Source organism: Rousettus aegyptiacus, unplaced genomic scaffold (assembly GCF_014176215.1).
Source record: "Rousettus aegyptiacus isolate mRouAeg1 unplaced genomic scaffold, mRouAeg1.p scaffold_m13_p_6, whole genome shotgun sequence".
Classification (NCBI taxonomy): Eukaryota; Metazoa; Chordata; class Mammalia; order Chiroptera; family Pteropodidae; genus Rousettus; species Rousettus aegyptiacus.
This window is the reverse complement of record NW_023416309.1, coordinates 94678202-94698241: the sequence shown is the minus strand read 5'-3', so window position 1 is coordinate 94698241 and position 20040 is coordinate 94678202. Positions and strand designations below refer to the sequence as shown.

Here is a 20040-nt window from a genome sequence, read left to right as displayed (position 1 = left end):
AACCAAATCAGAAAATGAGAAACCATAAAACAAAAGGAACTATTTCATTTCCAAAAAAGTTTAAAAATAGAAAGGTGTTAAGTCAAAGTGCAGTGATAAATTGAGGGAAATTTTAAGAGGATGAAAAACTCTTAAAATCAATAAGAGAAAGACAAATAATGCAAAAGCAATAGGTAAACTCTTGAAGTTGGTGAAGAGGCAGTTCTTGCAGGAGCAAATCCAGTCAAGAAACCAATTAACAGACATTCCCCAGCAGAGAACCGCAAATTAAAAAACCAAGGAGTCACTTCTCACCTATCAGATGAGCAAAAATTAAAAACAGTAATAACACCTGCTGATGGAAGGGATACAGAGAATAATAGTCTTATACATTGCTCTTAGAAATGTGAATTGTCATAGCATTTTGGGAAAGCAATCTGGCAATAGCTATTAAAATAAAAAAAAATTCCCTTTTCCCCATTAATCTCATTGCTGGAAAACTCTACCATAGAAATAAAGGCTTCTGTGCATAGGACTATGGGTAGAACCATGTTTACAATAGCCTTGTGGTAGTAGCAAAACCCATTCAAGAAGGGAGTAGAATATTATGCAGCCATTAAAAAGAATGAGTTAGATCCGCACCATCCACCTTGGAGGAATTTCTACTATGTATTCATGGTTAAAGGAGACAAGCAAGATACAGGGTAATGTTTGTAATATGATTCAACTTTTAAATATAATGACACCTATCCCTTTCCCCCCCAAAAAAACCTCTATGTGTGTGTGTGTGTGTGTGTGTGTGTGTGTGTGTGTGTGTGTGAGAGAGAGAGAATTGTTGCAGAGAAAGGTAGAAGAAAGCTAGGAAGGAAGCAAGCAAGCTAGCTAGCAAGGCCATTAACATGAATAAAAGGGGAGAGAAATACTTAAAAATAAGTTTCTATACTTAAAAACCATATATGTAATGTGACTTCATCCCTGCAAAATTGTGTGTACATATAGATATAGGGGAAAGGAAGGTCACCAGAATATTAATGATGATTAGCTCAGGGATGGGATTGTAGGTGACTTACTTTTTTTCCTTATATTTTTTTCTGTGTTTCAAATGTTATATAATGAGTGTATATTGTTTATATAATCAGAAGAAAACGAAGCTATTGCATGGGCGGTGGCAGGTAGAGGTCCCTAGGGGACCTGATTTAATGAGCACAGAAGATCGATATTTAATTAACATATCAATTGCCAGCATGTCAACTGAAGTTTTCCAAAATCCTCGAAGTGTAGCTTCTCTTAAGTAGCAAGCTGAAACATTGTTCACAATCCTCTCACCTAAGACTGAAGAATGGAACAATTGCAAATACCAAAGGGGCAGAAGACATTAAAGGAGGTTTTATTTAAGTGCCATCAAATAACTGGATCTCCTCTACCCATCGCAGTGTAGAATTCCCTCTCCAAGCTTATTTCCTGGCAACTTCCAAATCCTTTTGTCATCATTTTCCTTCTTTTTTGAAAACCATTTTTTCCCCAGACCTATCTATAGCAGTTCTTAAAGTTCTCGTTTTAAATCTTGGGTCTTGGCTTTGCTGTTTGTATTACTTCCTTCTCACGTTGCTTGGCTTCCCTGGACTGTGCATGCACCTTACTTTTGGTGGGCACTGCTTTCCCTCTTCTCTCCTTCCTTCTCTTCACGCACCTGCCAGGTTCAGGGGAGGGCTGCAGGTATTCAGACCTTGTCCATGCTGAGCTTGAACATTCCAGGGTCTCAAAACAAAAACAAAAACAAAAACAAAACACACACTCACACACACACATTAGGGTCAGCTGATTAAACAGGACATTTGGCTTCACATGCTCTTTCATAACACTTATTGAGCATCGCTGTATGTCCAATGCCGGGCCAAGGATTCAACGGTGAAGGCGTGAAGCCAGAGAAATCACTGCCAGGGATGTGATCCGTGTTCGACTGGACAGTGCTGGGGAAACACTTCGGGGGGATACCATTGGCAGGGAAGGGGAGAGCGTTGGGGAGGCGTGGTGGAAACAGCTGCTAGGACTTGGCAAACGGAACAGCATATGCAAAGGTCTTGTAGTTCTCCAAGTGTGGTCCCAGATGAGGAACATAGGCATCACCAGGGGACTTGCTGACAATTCTGATTCTCGGACCCCACTTCCAACCTACCAAAGTGAAAGCTCTGGGGGGTAGAACCCAGCAATGTTTCATAAAGTCTTCCAGGTGATCCTGACGCACCCTAGAATTTCAGAACGGCTCTAGTAGAGGCCTGAGTGAAGATCCTTAGATGAGAGGGCGAGGAGAAAGGAAAGGAGGCTTTGTGAGGGCCTCTGATGCCAGTCAAGAGGGTTAAACTTTGCCCCTTAGGTGCTGCCTCCAGGGTCGCGACAAAAGCAGGGGCTTGTGACACTTATACACTATCTCCCAACTCGGCGTTTCTAAGAGCTCTGGCATCATTCTCTGTGTACCCTGGAGCGGAGAGCTTATCCACGCGGAGCTGAGTTCCCCGCCCACCATCACTCCAAAACAAGGCAGTGCGCAGGACAGGTCAGGCCTCAGACCTCTCCGCACCGCGGAGTCATCGGTTTGCCATCCTGGAGGTGAGCACACGCAGGAGTTGGGGCATGCACGGAACCAGGGAAGGGGCTGCTCGCGACCAAGTCCTGCTGCGGGAGGACTGCGCCCCGCCCCACGCCCCGCCCCATGCCCCGCCGCACGCCCCTCTAAGGCCGGGCCGGCGGCCAGACAGATCCAGGCTCCGCCCCTCGTCTGCAGGGCGCGGCGATTCAGGCCCGCCGACCCCGCCCCCGGCCCCGCCCCTGCCCAGCGCGCGCCGCGCCCGCCTCCCGTAGGGGCTGCCGTTTGGGCCTGCGCGCGCCCGCGGCCGGGTTGCAGGGCTGGGTGCGCGCTCCGCGCCCAGGACAGGAAGATGGTGGCGAGCGCGCGGGTGCAGAAGCTGGTGCGGCGCTACAAACTGGCGATTGCTACGGCACTGGCCATCCTACTGCTACAGGGCCTGGTAGTGTGGAGCTTCAGCGGCCTGGAGGAGGACGAGCCAGGCGAGGTGCTCTGACGGCCGGGCGAGCAGGCGGGCAGGCCGGGCGCGGGGGCGCGCGGGGTCCTGGCGGGGCTGTGGGCGGCCCCGGCTGGCGAAGTGGGGCATTGGCCGCGTGCGTGCCAGGCTCAGGTGGGCTGCCGACTGAAGCAGGGCCCCCGAATCGTGGCGTCCCTTCCTAGGCGAGCCCAGGGGCTGCACGCGGGGCCAGTGCGTGACCCTGAGGCCCGGGCCGCGGGCTAGTAGGGGGCCGGAGCGGGAGAAGCGAGTCTTGGTGGGTGGTCTCCGGCTCAGGGAGCAATGAAGGTCAGGCTCGGGGAGCGAGGCCAGGAGGCGGGGCTGGGCCTGAGCCTGCTTTGGGGTGGGGAGCCCCAGGCCAAACTTTCTGAAGTTGGGAGGGGGCGGGGGTGTGTGTGCCGCGGGCAAAGGAGTGAGGCCGAGGGACCCCAGGCATCACGTTCAGCTGCGCCTCACGGGCAGCAGCCGGTGAGGAAGTGGTGCCTGGGGTAGAACACAGTCCAGGACTGAGGGAACAGGGAGTGACCCTGAGGGGAAAACCTGAAGTGTCCTCGAGGCGCGGCTTTTTTAGCCAAGCCACGCCAAGTGTCTGAAGAACCTGCACGGGTCTTCGGTCTTTGGGAGGAGATGGCAGGGGGAAATGAGCTAGCTGGTGAGTTGGCCTCAGGACATTAGGGAATTGAGGAAGGGGCCCCCTCTGGGTCCAACGGAATGGGGACAGCAGCAGCTGGTTTAGCAGAGCCCCAGGCCCTGGAGCAGACCCTCATCCTGCCTAGTCTCCAGGTGCCTGCCCCAGAGGGTCTCAGTCACTCTTGGCTGACTTCGGTTTCAGCTGGAGGCCCTGATATGTCTTCCCCAGTGTGGTCAGAAAGAGTCCATTGGGGTCTGGGACCATCCTGGAAGGTCGAGAAGGGTAGGCCAAACCCTGGCCCTAAGCTGTTAGCCAGAGGGCAGGGGCTTTCCTGTGCCCACCCCACCACCATGAGTTCTGATGCCTCTAGGGCTCCTAGTCAGATGCGCTGCTTGTCATGTCCTTTTGGACCTCTCCACCTGGCAGGGCGAAAGTCAAGGGAACCCCGATGTCCACTTTCCTGCTTGCATCCGGGCTGTCTGAAGGGCCTGGTGTGGAGACTGGCAGAAGAGCTACATTTGCCTTTTTTGGGAGAACCAAGAGGCTGAGATGGTGCGGGGAGCTGGAACATAGTCATGTGAGACCATAACTCCTAAAGGAGCTGGGGGTTGGGGTGTGGGAGGCTGACTCTGTGACGTCTCAAGGGAGTGAGCTTGTTCTGTGTGGACCAGTAAGTAGGAGGAAGGGATTGTTTTGGGCTCAGTGTAAGAAGACTCTTTGGGCAGATGAGAAAGTGGTGCCCGGGGTAGATGGAAAGGGCCACCAGGGCCACCAGGGCAGTTAGGGAGCCCTCTGACCCTGGAGTATGTGAGCAGAGGCTAGTGACCTCTGGAGAGGAGTGGGGCTTCTGAGAAACAAATGACCCTATCTGCTGCTCGGCTTTGTCTCTGGATGGGCTGACTTTTGTTCAGGCCTCAAGGTCCCTGCTGCCCTGCCCATAGCATGGGGTAGAGAACTGGAGCAGTAGGTTGGAATCCCATCCTACCCGGTGGGAAATCCATGGACTGGAATGGGAAGTGATCCTTGATGACCTAAAGATTGTGCAGTGCAAGCAGCCATCAGTGCCTGGATCCCCTCAGCAGCCACTCCATCATACCTTAGGGTTGCCAGGCAGCATAACAGTGCTTAGGAAGGTGGGCGCTGAAGTTGGACGACCCCACTTCACCATCATATCCTGTTCCTGTACTGCTACTAAGTAGCACTGTGACCACTGACAAATTACTTAACTTCTTTCCATGTACTCCTCAGTATCTCCTCCCCACATAATGGAGATAATAATAGCACCTCTCTTGGTGGGTGATTGTAAAGATTAAATGAAAATGATGTCTGTGAAGTATTTGCAGGATTTCCTGGCATATGCTAAGCCATCAGTAAATAACTATTATCTTAGCACTCTGCATTAGGGATAGAGATTCATTCATTCATTCTTTCAGTCATTCATTCAACAAATATTTAGCAAGTCCTTCTTGGTACCAGGACATTTGCTAATAATGGGGATACAGAAATAAATGAAATAGGATCTCAACCCTCATGGACAGACAGTCTGCAAGGAGAGACTGACAGTAAAGGAAACTCAATAGAATAACAAGGGGGCTGGTTTAGATCAGGTGGTCAGGGAAGACTTCTGCAGAAAGTGGCATGTGAGCTGAAGGAGCCAGTCAGCCTGGGGAAGAGGTGGGCAGAGTTCCTGCAGGAGGCCCTGGGGAGAATGGGCTCAGCTGGGCGCCTTCAAGGGACAGAAAGGAGGCTGTGATATGTTCCCTGGAAGAAGGTTCAAGGGTTAGTCCGGGGCACATCCTGGAGACCACAGTGAGGGGCAAGAGTTTTATTCTAAGTGCAGTGGGAGAGCACCAGAGGGGGTCACACAGTGATGGGATCAGATGTGCATTTAAGATGCACACTCTGCCCATCTGTCTAGAGGGCTAGAGTAGAGACCAGGGATGATCCACATCCAGGGAGCCACTTTATCGTTTTCAAAGCTTTCACAAACACTGTCTTACCACTTACATTGAATGCAGTCTGAGAAGTCCGAAGGAGATGGGATGTGGTTCTGCGTTCTCTGTCTCCCCAGCTCAGAGGTTTCTGAAGGTTTGCCGTAGAGCCAAAAGGTGGCATAGGACTTCAGATGCCTCTTCGGTGGGGAGGAGGGTGCATTGGAGGCCAGAATACATCCAGGCCAGAGGTCATAGGGCCAGTTCTCACCCTCAGTAATCAGAGGGGACCCTGACCTCAGGGACTACTGGGGGCAGCTCCTCTAGGGACACCAGTATGGGGCCCTGCTGCTGCCCATATGAATATGCCTGGGAGGGGGCAGAGCTGAGGACTGGCTGCCCATTAAGGACCCTCCTGCATCAGCCATTCCTCACTGCTGCCTCCTGGTCCCCCGGCCTCCTCTGGGGTTGTCCTTCTCAGGGTCAGCCAGCTCCCTGCTGCAGTGCAGGGCACCAACATGTCATCTCCTCCCACATCCTGTTCCCCACCGCAGCCACCCTGGCCCTGTGCCCTGGACCCTACCCTCCTGACCAGCTTCCTGACTCACTGATACTGGATTCCACCCCAAAGGCCCACAGCTCCTCTGCCACCTCTACTCACCTAAGCTTAAGAATGTCTTTCTTTGCCTGCTGTGTGGCCAGGTCAGACATCACCAGGTTGGCATACACTCAGCTCAGTGAAGCTGTATTCATCTTTTCTTGGGGCTCACTAGTCCAAGGTGCCCTCTCCTACGCTGCCTTCCCTCTTGCAGGTGTCTCTTCTCAGATGGGGATAGACACACCCAGCTCTCATAGGGTGTCTCTCAGGAGAACAGAGGGCTAGCAGGGTGCTGGACATAGAGGGCTAGAGTGGAGGGGTGGGGCTCTGGCCTTAAGGTGGCTGTCAGCCTGACATGTGAGGTACCTGCCATGCTCTGATGGGGGAGAGGGGGAAGGTCCTAGGGAGGTGTGGGGCAACAGAGTCCAAAGTGTCTGAGGGCCTTAGACCCTCACTTGATTTCACATTTGACTAGTTTCTACTCCCCTTTCAGTAGTAATAATAAGGATGGCAGCATTTATTGAATGCGGAGCCTATGCCAAGAGCTTCACATCCATTCATTCATTTGTTCATTCATTCATTCATTCATTCATTCAACAAATACTTATTGAGTATCCGCCATTGCCAGACACTCTTGTGCTCTTAGAATACATCAGTGAACAAAGTAACAAAAACCTGGAACATTTGAGATCTTGCTTACCAGCAGTTTTCTTCAGTTTTGGCTCAAATAAACCCTTATAAAAATTTTTTTTTAAAGCCTTGTCCTTGTGGAGCTTACATTCTTGTAAGGAGAGAGACCCAGAATAACACAATGTAAGTACACTATAGGATGAGAGAAGGCAATAAATACTGTGGGGAAAATAAAGCAAAGGGGGAAGGAGGGCTGGAGTTTTAGTGTTGTGGTGGGCCTTACTGAGAAGAAGTGATCTGAGCACAGAATTGAAAGTGACAAGAATAAGCTGTAGGGACATCTGGGGGAGAGCCTTCCAGGCACAGGGGTCAGGCAGGAATGGCAGTGATGGAGGCAGAGAGAAGTCATCTGATTCTGAATGTACTTTGAGGGTAACCCCAGAAGGATTTACTGATGATGGATTGGATGTGGGGTATGAGGAAAACAAGAGTCAAAGATGACTCCCTAAAAGTTTTGACCTGATCAACTTGAAGGATCGAGTCACCGTTAGCTGAGATAGTGAAGACTGGAGTAGGAGTGGTGGGGGAGGAAGATCAGAAGTTCACTTTTGGACTTGTGGGGTTGAGAGGGCTATCAAGGGAGATGTCAAGGGGGCAGGCCGTTTAACACCTGAAGGTTCAAGGGAGCAATTCACGCCAGATGGAGAAACTTGGGAGTGGATGGAGTTCAGAGACTGAGCTAGGACAAGGAAAGGCCCAGGGTAGTCTGGGGAGAAGAGGAAGGCTTAGCCAAGAAGGCTGATGAATGGCCATAAGGCAGTGGAAACACCTGGCAGGCATTCTGGGAACTAGGTGAGGAGGGTACTTCAGGAAAACGCTGGGGTCCAGTAAGTCATGCTGCTGAAAAGCTAGGCCAGAAAGGATTTGTACTTGTGGAGTGGAGGGAGTGACCTGTGGAGGGGGTTCACAGGATGGTGAGAAAGGATTGGGGACCCCCTACGGAGAGAGTGCTTTCAAGCTGCCTTATCTCATGCCCTACCCCATTTGACACACTTCCCTTCTGTATTTTGCACCTGAGGGGACATGCTCAGAGAAAGGTGACTGCACTTCCTTTTGCCTCTTCCTAGTCAGGCCAGGGTGGGGGTGCTAGGTGGACACTCTCGTGTCCTCTGCAGGGTCTGCGCACCCTTTTCTTGTGAACATTTATTTTCATATCTGCTGGAAAGAAACTTGGTACTGAGTCCAAATCACAAAGGAGACACAGTGCCCTATGATTTATGCAGTAGTGGGGAGGTGGGTGCGATATGCCATGGAGGGAGGGTGATGCTGCTCAGCCAGCTGGTCGGGGAGCACTCCCGGAGAGTGCTGTCTGCAGAGTCCTCCTGCGAACGGAACTCCTCTAGGTAAACGATGGCAGAGGCTTCCAGGCCTGAGGCCAACAGGGAGCTAAAGGTGCAGTAGGAAAGTGACTGTCCCAGTGACCTGTGTCTGCCTGTCTTTTACAGAAAGGAAGGCAGAGGAAGCAGAGGCCACTGGACCCCGGCGAGGGCTCCAAGGACACAGACAGTTCAGCTGGGCGGCGGGGCAGTGCTGGCAGAAGGCATGGACGCTGGCGGGGCCGCGCTGAGAGCCCAGGCATGCCCGTGGCTAAGGTGGTGCGGGCAGTAACCAGCCGTCACAGAGCCAGCCGGCGGGTCCCACCTGCCCCACCCCCAGAAGCTCCCGGCCGCCAGAACTTGAGTGGGGCGGCGGCCGGAGAGGCACTGGTTGGAGCGGCTGGCTTCCCACCACATGGTGACACAGGGAGTGTGGAGGGCGCCCCCCAGCCCACAGACAACAGCTTCACACCCAAGTGCGAGATTGTGGGCAAGGACGCACTGTCTGCACTGGCCAGGGCCACCTCCAAGCAGTGCCAGGAGGAGATCGCCAACGTGGTATGCCTGCACCAGGCCGGGAGCCTCATGCCCAAGGTTGTGCCGCGGCATTGCCAGCTGGCTGGTAAGAGACAGGCACGAGTGGAGAGATAGCAGTTCCAGGAGGTGATGTGACAGGGATCCCACCCCCATTTCTCAGTGGAGGACAGCTTAGAGGGACCACCTCCCTTGCCTGGTTGGTGATAAGTGTACTAAGTGGCAGAGGTAGAGCTGGGACCCAGGGGCTTTGGGCTCTAACTCTAGGATTCTTCCTTGGAAGGCAGGCATCCCCCTGTTCCCATCTGACCTCCACCCTGTGGCCCAAGGAGGGGCCTCACTGATGCTTGTTTTCTTTACTCAGGAAAGATAAGCCCAGGCATCCAGTGGGACGAGGCCCAAGCCCAGCAGCCCATGGATGGCCCCCCAGTACGAATTGCCTACATGCTGGTGGTTCATGGCCGCGCCATCCGCCAGCTGAAGCGTCTCCTCAAAGCTGTCTACCATGAGCAGCACTTCTTTTATATCCATGTGGACAAGGTACTGTGGGGTGGGGGAGGAGACCAAGGGAGTTTAAATGAGCAGAGCAGAGACCCATGTCACAGATAGGCTCTCTGACCTCAGGTGGCCTGGAGTTAGGGAAACAGGCCTAGAATGGTGGAGCAGCCAATACAAGGTAACAGAGCTCTGCCCTGTGCTCTCTCCATTCCGTGTCACTTGTACTCTGTCCCGGGTTTGGGATGGGGTGGGGAGGTTGTAATGCTGAGGGTCCACTTTTGGCTTACGAGTGTCTCTTCCCCACCCCCACCCCCCACACAGCGCTCCAACTACCTGCACCGGGAGGTGGTGGAGCTGGCCCGGCAGTATGATAATGTGCGAGTGACGCCCTGGCGCATGGTCACCATCTGGGGCGGGGCCAGCCTGCTGAGGATGTATCTTCGGAGCATGCGGGACCTCCTGGAGGTGCCCGGCTGGGCCTGGGACTTCTTCATCAACCTCAGTGCCACTGACTACCCAACCAGGTATGGGATGGTGCTCTGAACCCTCTGGATGAAAGGGGGCCCATTTAGGCACTCAGGGTTGGAGGGTCCTGATAAGAGTCCTTCCTCTCCCGAAGGCCTCACTCTTGGACCCAGACATGTTTTAGGGGAGGGGCTGGTGAAAGATGATGTTAGGATTGAGAGTAGCAAGAGATGGGGAGAAGCCAGAAGTGTGTATCACAGGTGCTGGGTCGGATAGCAAGGGGTGGAGGAAGGATGGAATGGTCTTCTCAGGGGCCTCAGGTGCTCGCCACCCTAGAGCATCAAATGGGAGTAGAGCACATGGCCAGGGGGCCAACGGGTATAGGTGAAGTATGCTGGAGAGAGTCTGCTCTGGCACAGTGACTGAGCAACCCCTCACACACGCTGCCCATACCCCATTCCCTCTCTAGGACCAACGAAGAGCTGGTGGCTTTCCTGTCCAAGAATCGGGACAAGAATTTCCTCAAGTCTCATGGCAGGGACAACTCCAGGTGAGGGGGTTGGGGAGGAGGCCCTGACCCTGGGGTTTCATCACAACCTCTCCCACACAGGGGGCTCAGGGACCCAGCCAATCATGGATAGAGGAGTGCTGGTTCCTAGGCAGATGGGAGAGTTTGGACCCCACCCTGCATGACCCTCAGCCTGTCTGCCACCCACAGGTTTATCAAGAAACAGGGCCTGGACCGGCTCTTCCATGAGTGCGACTCGCACATGTGGCGCCTGGGTGAGCGGCAGATCCCAGCGGGCATCGTGGTGGACGGCGGCTCTGACTGGTTCGTGCTGACGCGCAGCTTCGTGGAATATGTGGTGTACACGGACGACCCACTTGTGGCCCAGCTACGCCAGTTCTACACATACACGCTGCTCCCAGCTGAGGTGGGTGACCCAGGCCCTCCCCGAGGCCTGGGAGGGAGCGCGGTTGGGTATCCACAGCTCACCCTCCACCCTGCCCTGCCATCTGCAGTCCTTCTTCCATACGGTGCTGGAGAACAGCCTGGCCTGTGAGAGCCTCGTGGACAACAACCTTCGGGTCACCAACTGGAACCGTAAACTGGGCTGCAAGTGCCAGTACAAGCACATCGTGGACTGGTGCGGCTGCTCCCCCAATGACTTCAAGCCACAGGACTTCCTACGGCTGCAGGTGCTTCCCCATGGCTCACCCAATAGCTGCTTCACCTCGGCCTTTCACCAGGGGCAGAAAGGATTCAGGGTGGGCCAATCAGGGAATCTGGGGCCTTCACCTGGAGCAGTCCTCAGGGCTCTGGGGCTGCAGTGGCAGCAATAAAAACTCTGGAGGCTGATCTCTGGGCAGTGCTGAGAGGGACCCCTATCCTTCTCCCCTGCCATGCTTAGACCTCCAGACCCCTCCATCCTCCTTGCCTCTCTCACTCCAGCAAGTCTCCAGACCTACTTTCTTCGCCCGGAAGTTTGAGTCGACTGTGAACCAGGAGGTTCTGGAAATCCTCGACTTCCACCTATATGGCAGCTACCCTCCTGGCACACCAGCTCTCAAAGCCTACTGGGAGAACACCTATGATGTCGCCGATGGACCCAGTGGGCTCAGTGATGTCATGCTCACCGCTTATACTGCCTTTGCCCGCCTCAGCTTACGCCTTGCCTCCACCACTGTGTCCCCATCAGCCAGCCCACTCTGCAGGTGAGACCTCAGTCTGACATACTGCAGACCCTCAGGGTATGGCCCTAGGGGGAGGCTAATCAGAAGGAGACAGCTCCTGCCCCCAGGGAGCCCAGAGTCTGAAGCAGGGGAAAATGCAAGTAAAACAAAGATGGCAAGAGCCAGGCACATGAGTGCTATGGGTGTGAGATTTGGGGCAAAGGAAGTGCTTTGGGATGTGACTCCCCAGAACCCCTCCCTGGGACTCCAGGCCAAGTTAGATGTGCTGATGGCATCTCCCTTTCTCCCTGCTGAAACCTTAGGTTTGAGCCCAGGGGCTTGCCGTCCAGTGTGCACCTGTATTTCTATGACGACCATTTCCAGGGCTACCTGGTGACGCAAGCGGTGCAGCCCTCAGCCCAGGGGCCAGCAGAGACGCTTGAGATGTGGCTGATGCCCCAGGGGTCCCTGAAGCTGTTGAGTCACAGTGACCAGGCCAGCCGGCTCCAGAGTTTGGAGGTGGGACAGGTTTTCCCCTTGCTTTCTCCTGACCCCCAGCAAGACCAGGGTAGTGGGAAGGAAGGGACAGTCAACAAGGGAGGATCAAGGACTGGGCTAGGACTTTCAGGACTGGGTTCATGGGCTCTTCTTTCCTAGTGACAGCAACGTTGCCAATGCCCGGTGCACATGCCTTATGTCACCCCTGCGTGCACATGTAGAGGAGCACCTCCCACCTGGGGTGCACAAAGGACATGCAGTGGACATGGAGAGGACTGTAGTTCCACTACAAGGCAGTCCCATCTTCTGAACTACAGGGATTCTCTCCTAGAGGGATGTGGACATTCCATTCTGGCCATAGGCTAGGCTTTTGAGTGTCTTCTTGATCTCCCTCTCAGAGGCCTTGACTCTATGTGGGGATGGTCTCTGGGCAGGATCTTTAACCTCATCTCTGCCTTTCTGCCCCCACCACTACAGAGCAGGTCAGAACGGAAGCCCAGAATTAATCTCAGGGCTGGGAGAGAGATTAAAGAAATCCTAATCCAAGCCTTTCATTTTGCACATGGGGAAACTGAGGCCCAGAAGGAAACTGACTAATTTGAGGTCACACAACGAGTTAGAGGCAGCTGCAGAGTAGAGAGGATTTTCCCTCCAGGCTCCTGCCCAGCTGCCTCCCTCCCTACAGGTTGGCACCGAGTGGGACCCCAAGGAGCGTCTTTTCCGGAACTTTGGGGGATTGCTGGGACCCCTGGATGAGCCTGTGGCTATGCAGCGTTGGGCCCGGGGCCCCAACCTCACAGCCACTGTGGTGTGGATCGACCCCACCTTTGTGGTGGCCACATCTTATGACATTGTGGTAGACTCGGAAACCGAGGTCACGCAGTATAAACCCCCACTGAGTCGGCCCCTGCGGCCAGGGGCCTGGACTGTTCGACTGCTTCAGTTCTGGGAACCCCTGGGTGAGACCCGCTTCCTCGTGCTGCCCTTGACGTTCAACCGCAAACTACCTCTCAGGAAAGGTAAGGATCTAGTTCCCAAATGATGGCCAGAGGCAGACAGAATGTGATTTGCCAGGCAGGTGATCCTAAGAAACTGAGCCGACCCCTATCGCTAGAGTAGGGGAAGGGGTAAGGTTGGAAATTTGATCGTCTGTCCTTTAGCATCCCAAGGCCCTGCACCGTGATATGGTAGAAAGAGAAGCTTTGGAGTCAGGCAAACTTGGTTTTGGAAGACAGCACTGACACTGTAATTGGACTTTTATCCTTGGCAAGTTACGTGAACTTTTTGAGCTTCAGTCTTATTAGGTATAAAGTAGGAGTAATACAACTAATGGAGATCTTGTGAGTGCATTGAACATAAATCCATTCAAACTAGCTCAAATAAAAAAGGAGAAGGTAGTGGAAGAATGAGGGCTCTGCCCCACAGAACCCAGGAAATGTCTCAGGTCTCACTGGGAACCAGAGGTTCTTTTTCTTAGTCTCTCTCAGGCCACCTTGTCCTTCATCCTGTCCTCTCTTTTTGTCAGCCTCAGGCTCTGGCTTTCCAATACATGATATTTTGCCTCTCAGTGCAACAGAGACTGATGAGGGCCTCTTGGTCTCCAATTTCTACATTCTTGGGACAGCAAATCTGATTGTCCACTGTGTGGCCAGGTGGGCAGGGTCACCTGGCCCTCCACCCACTTGGGTGAGGCTGAGGGAGCAGACTCTGAACACAGGCATAGGCCGAAGGTCTCTGAAAGGTAGGCCTAATACAAGTTACTAGGCCCTGGGAGACATTCGGGCCGAGTTATGTGGGTAAAAGAGGCTGTTATGCAATAGGTACTCAGTAGGCAGAGAGATGTTTCCTTCCTCTAGCTACATCCTATCACAGAGAGAGTGGGTCAGAGCAAGTGTGACCCAGAGGAGGATGGGATATGGGGAGGAGGCTGTGGCAAATCCAGAGCAGGTAGCCACACCCCTCCTCCCCCCCGGACTCACAGCCCAATGGAGGGAATGGGAAAGAATGGAGGCCAGCTTTGTAGCAGGCCAGTACTGGAACTGAGCCTTGAATGAGAGAAGGGTATTCTAAGCTGAGGGAACAAAGTTGGCAGGTGTCTGGTACATGAAGAGAACAGAGGATGGAGGGAAGTAGGATGCAGGGGACTGGCACGAAGGGAGGCTGGCAAAGCAAGCAGGGCCCCACAGCTGGTGGGTCTGAGTACGAGGCTTCTGATAGCTCTAAGAACCACTGGAGATGGGCATGGGGGACACAAGCCATATCATTACAGGAAAGTTACCTTATTTACTAAAGTGCCTCAAACCCAGTGTTTTAGCTTCATCCTCAAATTGGGAATTCAGAGATTACTGTCTTGATTTTATAAAACTAACCATTTTACAGGCACAGAAAGTTCTGTGCTTTAGCCCAAGATCATAGGTCACTTGGGAAGATGTGACTCACTGGTAGAGTTGGGACAGGAACAGGTGCCCAGACCTGACTCCCTGGGTCTGGCCTTCATGGGGTCGGTTGGGCAGGGTATGCTGACTGCCTGCTCTGTACCCTTAGATGATGCCAGCTGGCTGCATGCCGGGCCCCCCCACAACGAGTACATGGAGCAGAGTTTCCAGGGCCTGAGTGGCATCCTGAACCTGCCTCAGCCAGAGCCCGCGGAAGAGGCCGCCCGGCAGCATGCGGAGCTCACAGGCCCTGAACTTGAGGCCTGGACAGATGGGGAACTGAGCAGCTTCTGGTCTGTGGCTGGACTTTGTGCTATGGGCCCCTCCGCCTGCCCTTCCCTGGAGCTCTGCAGACATACCAGCTGGAGTTCTCTGTTCCCCGACCCCAAATCGGAGCTGGGGCCTGTCAAAGCAGACGGGCGACTCAGGTAGCAGGGCCCCAGGCAGTACCTCCGGAAGACCCGGGGAATTGCACCTTACAGACAATGGAGGGGTGTCCCCGCCACAGGCAAGGACCAGAGGCCGAGGCAGCACAGCCATGTCAGCCATGACATGTACAGATGGCAGGGAAGGTGGACATAGTGTTTACTTCTGCTAATGGCTCTGCTGGAGACCAGAGGGTGGTAGGAATCTGGGGAGAAGGGCTCCAGCTTCCACATCCTGCTCTTCCGAACTTTCCCCTCTAGTTTTGTTTTGTAAGAGAAAATGGGTGGTGGGGGGAGGAACTGGAAACAAAAGATGTGCAATAGGGCTCAAAGCAGCCCCAGGAAGTGGGCCATGGCTCTGGGGAGCAGGGGCCTGATAAGCCCATCTGCTATTACTCCGGAGGAGGCTGGGGCTGCCTTACTCTCCAGGGTCTCATTCCCCAGCCTGGGCCTGTGGTGCTCATGGCTGAGACTCTGTAAGTGCCGTGCCAGGCTCTGAGGTCCAGAGAACAGGTGATTTGGGGGAGCACTGCAGAGCTGGACTCTAGCAGGACAGCCTCTCCTCTTGTAGCCAGGGGACTATAGAAGAAGGGGTGAGGCTGGCTCTGGGGCTTTCCAGCATACCCTGCCCCTTGATGGGAAAGGGAGAGCACCAGGGCATACTGAGACCAATGCAGAATCTCCCAGGTACTCAGAACTGCAAGCAGGGCCTGGCTTCCTGCCCTGGAGGGCTGAGCCCTCATGAGAAGCATGGGAAGAAGACTCTGTCAGGGCTCTCAGAAGAACCTGGAGCAGCATTGTGCCTGAAGCTCAGTGTGAAGTCTGAAATATGCAACAGAAGAAATATATCTCTATCTCTCTAAGCTGAGCCTGTGTTTTTCCTCCTGGGTGTCGGGAGCCATCACCTAAAAGTCTTGGCTGGTCCTTTAGCAGCCATGAGGTGAAAATCTCATTCCAGAGTGGCATGAGTTTAGAAGCCATTTAAGAATCAGAAGGAATACAAGAACCCATCTAATCCAGCTCCATCTTTCTGAGGGGTAAAAAGGCCCAGAGAGGCTCAGAGATTCCCTTGTTGCCACCCAGTAAGCCAGCAGGAGAGTCCTGATCCATCACTTCTCCCCTGCTGCTGTGCCTTTGGTGTCCCCAGGGCCTACCCCAGAAGCCCTCCTCACTCTGCTTCCCGCCCAGCCCTGAGTCCAAGAGCACCCTCATAACAGTGGTGATCCTGAGGCCTTCTGGTTACCTTTGGAGCTTGTACCTTTAGGGGAAGGAGCAGCGGTGGCTTCGATCCCTGGCCACTGCCCTAGGACGTGGGAGAGCCATGTTGGAAAGGGTTATCCAACTTCCCTCATTTTTTCAAGCCACTTTTCCAACTCTCCTGCCATTGTCAGCAAGGGCTCAGTGTCAGTCCTTCACACTTTACTTCATGTGGTAAAGGTGAAGGGTTCTTAGACCTTTATCAGCCAGTCACACGGGCCTGGTCAGCTCAGCTTGGGGAACAAAGGGCTCAGTTCCTGCCTAGGCTGCCACATGTTGTTTTCCTGGCTGCCAGGAGAGGGCACCCCTGACCACCGATAGCATGGGGTGTTTGGCCACTGAGCTGACCCTGCAGACAATATATCTCATTTAATCCTCACAATCCTTTGATGCAGACACTTAATCTCTTCATTTAGCTCATCAGGAAACTGAAATGATGAGCCCAGTTCATAGCTATTAGATGGTGGCAGCAGACTCCAGATGGAGCAGGACACCATGTCACTGTCACTGTATTCTGCTCTCTAAAGGGCAGGGACCCAGGAAAGAGCTTACACGACTCCAAGGAAAGCATATTTGGGTTCAAGGGCTAAGATGACTGTTTCTTCTGGCTCCGAGTTTAGTGACTTTCAGAAGTTCTACTCTGGTCCTCTAGAATTTTGTTTTTTACACCAACTCTTAGGTAAATAAAATGAAAAATTAGTAACTGGGTTCAGCATATTAGACCCAGGCAGTAAATATCAGGACATTTAGACTGCTGGTTAAGAACTGAAAGACCAGCCTTCAGGTTTAACCCAGCTGTGGCTATGCTATTGTTAGGCTAGCATAATAGTTTTCAGTCTTTTTAAAAAAAAATTTCAGTAGGACATGAACTATCTGGTTTAGCTCCTGCCACTCCTACCCTGTCATAACAGGTCCTACTCATTGTCACCTGCTGGGAACACTGCATTTGCACTTTTAGCCCAGTGGATCATGATCCTGAGGGTCCTGAGTTGGAAACTCAATTGGTCTGAGGTGGAAACCCAACAACGGTATGGGTTCAAACCTCACCCAAGTGATTCTAATTTGCAGCTCTTGAGAACTTCAAGTCCAGCCCACTGCTCTGGCTGCACATCTTGGCCTCATGAGTTAGAAGCTCTGCAGACCAGGAAGCAGGCTCCGTGACTCCTGACAGACAGGTTCAGAGGGCAGGCTTGGAGGTGGAAGCCCTCTTCTGTCCAGGTCACTGAGGCAAGTGTTGAATGCAGCTTTTCTGCTGACAGTGTTCCTTCCCCATCCCCATCCTTCTGTACACTTAGCACAACCTAGAGGCTTGGGCTTTTTAAGGCTTCTTTGAAATCCTCCCCTGGCTGGGCCTTTGGGGTCAAGACCAGGATTTTGACAAGGCTGGAAGCGCGATAGGAGTTGGGGGCTGGTTGGGAAAGGCTGGGCCCCTGGAGCTGCACAATAATTCCTTTGGAAGGCGAGGAGAGCCTGAGTGGAGAGGCTTTTGTATTTTATGGCCTGTGTGTGCCCAGTTTCCAGGGCAACCATGGAGATCTCCATTCCATTAGAAGTGGGGGCTAGACCAGAGGACAGCCAATTGGCATTCAGAGCCCAGTTACCTGGGCCAATGGGAAGTGGAGAGGGGCAGAGTCTGGCTGGAGGGGCACCTGGGACTGAGAAGTACAGAGATCTGGGAGAGTTGGAGCTCCCCTGCTGGCTGTTGGGTTTAGCAGAAGCCAAGCCTTTTCTCACCAACCCCTTCTCCTGAAGGTTCTACAGGGAGCCTCGTGGCTGCCAGGCCTCCGGAGGGGAGTACTGTCTGTGGGACACACTAGGTCATGGCGTGCTATTGACCAGGACAAGCAGGGGCAGAAGCCAAGAAGCTGGAGAGCTGCTCACAGATTCTCAGACTCTGAATGAAGTTGCTCCTTTGGGCCAGGGCTCCTGGGTTGGGAGGTGTGGAGAAGAGAGCCAGTCCTGTGGCCCTGGCTGTTTCCAAGGTTGCTTGGTGCTGATGTCCTTTCTTGGCACTCCTCTGCCACTACTGCTCCACATACAGAGACCACCATGGATAAAAAAACAGCCTCATAGCCTTAGGTGTGGCTACTGCTGAGTACCTACTGCCATCCCAAGTCCCACTGTTGAGGCAGATGCCCCTTGAGCCCTCACCATAGACCAGAAGCCCAGCTTCTTTATAAGAGCCAGCCACTTGGGAAGAATGCTGTATATGGTTGGTTTATGATCACTGAGGTCCCTGCCCTGTTGGCACAGAGTTCTGTGATGCTAGTCTGTGAGAGTGGAAGAGGGGCTGGCACAGGAGTCTGAGTTCAGATTCTTGAGTCTTCGCTGCCTCCTCAGATCCACTGTTTCTAAGGGTGTCTCCCGCTGCCACAAGGTCCTTCCCCTCCCTAAGTCTGTCCCTCTGTAAACTCCCTTACATACCTCACTCCTTCCCTGGACTGAAAGAAGAGGCGGGGTAAAGCTATTCTGCTCTCCCTCACAAGTCTCTGCCACAGTTTATACAGTAGGAAAAAGGGATCTTTCTGCACCTCAGTTTCCCCTGCATGTCAAGCTGATACTAGACCCAGCCAGGTCATTCCTACCCAACATCTGGAGTGGAATTCCAACCTGGGGAGGTGAGATGTGCCCATACAGGCCAGATACAGGCTGAAGCGCTGCCTCTGCCTCTGGGGGTGATGGTAGTTTCCTCCCTGGTGTTCGTCCTGGCCATCCCGCTGCTGCTGCTATACTAGCATGAGCCCAGTGCTGCCAGGTCCTCTGCTCCTGCCACTTCTTCCGGAGCCCCAGCCATTACAAAAGCAACCTGACCCAACGACTTCCCTCTACATGCCCCTACCCCATCCCAACAAAAGGGCACCTGCTTTCCATTCAGTATAGAGGGGCCTTTGGAATCTATTCTCTCGACTGCATCTTTAGCCTCAGTTCCCTCTAGGCCAGGGCAGCAGCGTAGAAAGGATTAATAACATCCTGGCCAGCCTCTTCCATGGCCATTGTTAAATAGGACCCAGTAGTGGGAGCTGCTGATGAAAACAATGGTCTTTTCCAAGCTCTCCAAGCAACTGGAGGCCCACCCTCTCTCCCTAGCTCCCAGGAGATAGCCCAGAGCCCTGGCTTCTGTGTGTGTGGCAGGGGAGTGATGATGTCCTCTCCCCAGGCATGGGCACCATGTGGAATCCCGAGTACAGAAAGCAAAATAAACCTTCTGAACTGCAGCCTCCCCAGGCTCTGACTCCCTAACCTGGCACCAGACAAGAGGATGGAGTGGGAGGAGAGGGAGGTCTTCTCTCACTCTTCCTCCAAAGGTCATTAGAGCTGGCTGCCAGATTGCGAGAGAAAGAGGTAGTGGCCAGAAGAGTGGAATCTCTCTAACCTGAGTGCATTGCAAATACTGAGGGTCTGAGCTTTGGGCCTTGGACTCCATGGGAAGAACTAAAGGGATGGGGAAAGGAACATGGGGACAGGAAATTTGGGCTCTGCTCTCTTACTCACTTCCTGAGCCTTACTATGCCCTAGAACTACCCTCCCTGCTCCAGCACCATGGGATGCCCCACTGAGGTTCAGGCAATGCAAAGGTGCCTAGGATCCTAGGGGATGCAGATGAGGGAAGACTCTTGGGGGCTGCCACCTGGGAGTTGGGGTAGAGGTGTGTGCTGGAGGCCAGAAGCCAGGCTAGGGGCCTAGTGTGGCTAGGGGAAGGATGGAGTAAAGCCTAGAGACTTCTTGGAGAGGAAAGCATGTGGTACCCCAATCTTAGCCTCCCTCTGGGAAGAGGCTCCAGCTAGAAGCTGGAGAAAGGTATGTGAGACTGCATGGCTCCTGTGGCTCCTCTTGGTCACAGGGCTATCCCTAGGAGGCCAAGGTATTATGTGGGGCTGCCCAGCAGCCACCAGCCCCCCTGTGGTAGCAAGCTCGCCTATTCAGCTATGACAGTGTTCGAAACAATCTGCAGCAGCACATTCTCTGGCTGATTGCACAGTGCTTCAGACTCTGGGCTTGCAGAGAGGTGAATGTTCAGTCCTTTCAGCC

The 20040-nt window shown here is 53.5% G+C and overlaps 1 protein-coding gene across 2 annotated transcripts; it reads left to right on the top strand.

Moving 5' to 3' along the window:
* The first annotated feature begins 2844 nt into the window (after nt 1-2844).
* XYLT2 (xylosyltransferase 2) lies at nt 2845-15622 on the top strand. 2 transcript variants are annotated; one of them, XM_016158514.2, is made up of 12 exons: nt 2939-3050; nt 6977-7032; nt 8355-8847; nt 9124-9299; nt 9579-9781; nt 10192-10272; nt 10441-10657; nt 10746-10922; nt 11176-11438; nt 11720-11915; nt 12580-12913; nt 14439-15622. In XM_016158514.2, exons 3-12 carry the CDS (start codon nt 8487-8489, stop codon nt 14759-14761), a joined length of 2331 nt encoding a protein of 776 aa, XP_016014000.2. In that variant the 5' UTR covers nt 2939-3050; nt 6977-7032; nt 8355-8486; the 3' UTR covers nt 14762-15622. The 2 variants fall into 2 exon arrangements, with proteins under 2 accessions (XP_016013999.2, XP_016014000.2); XM_016158513.2 differs by lacking the exon at nt 6977-7032 and having other exon boundaries at nt 2845-3050.
* Nucleotides 15623-20040: the final 4418 nt, after the last annotated feature.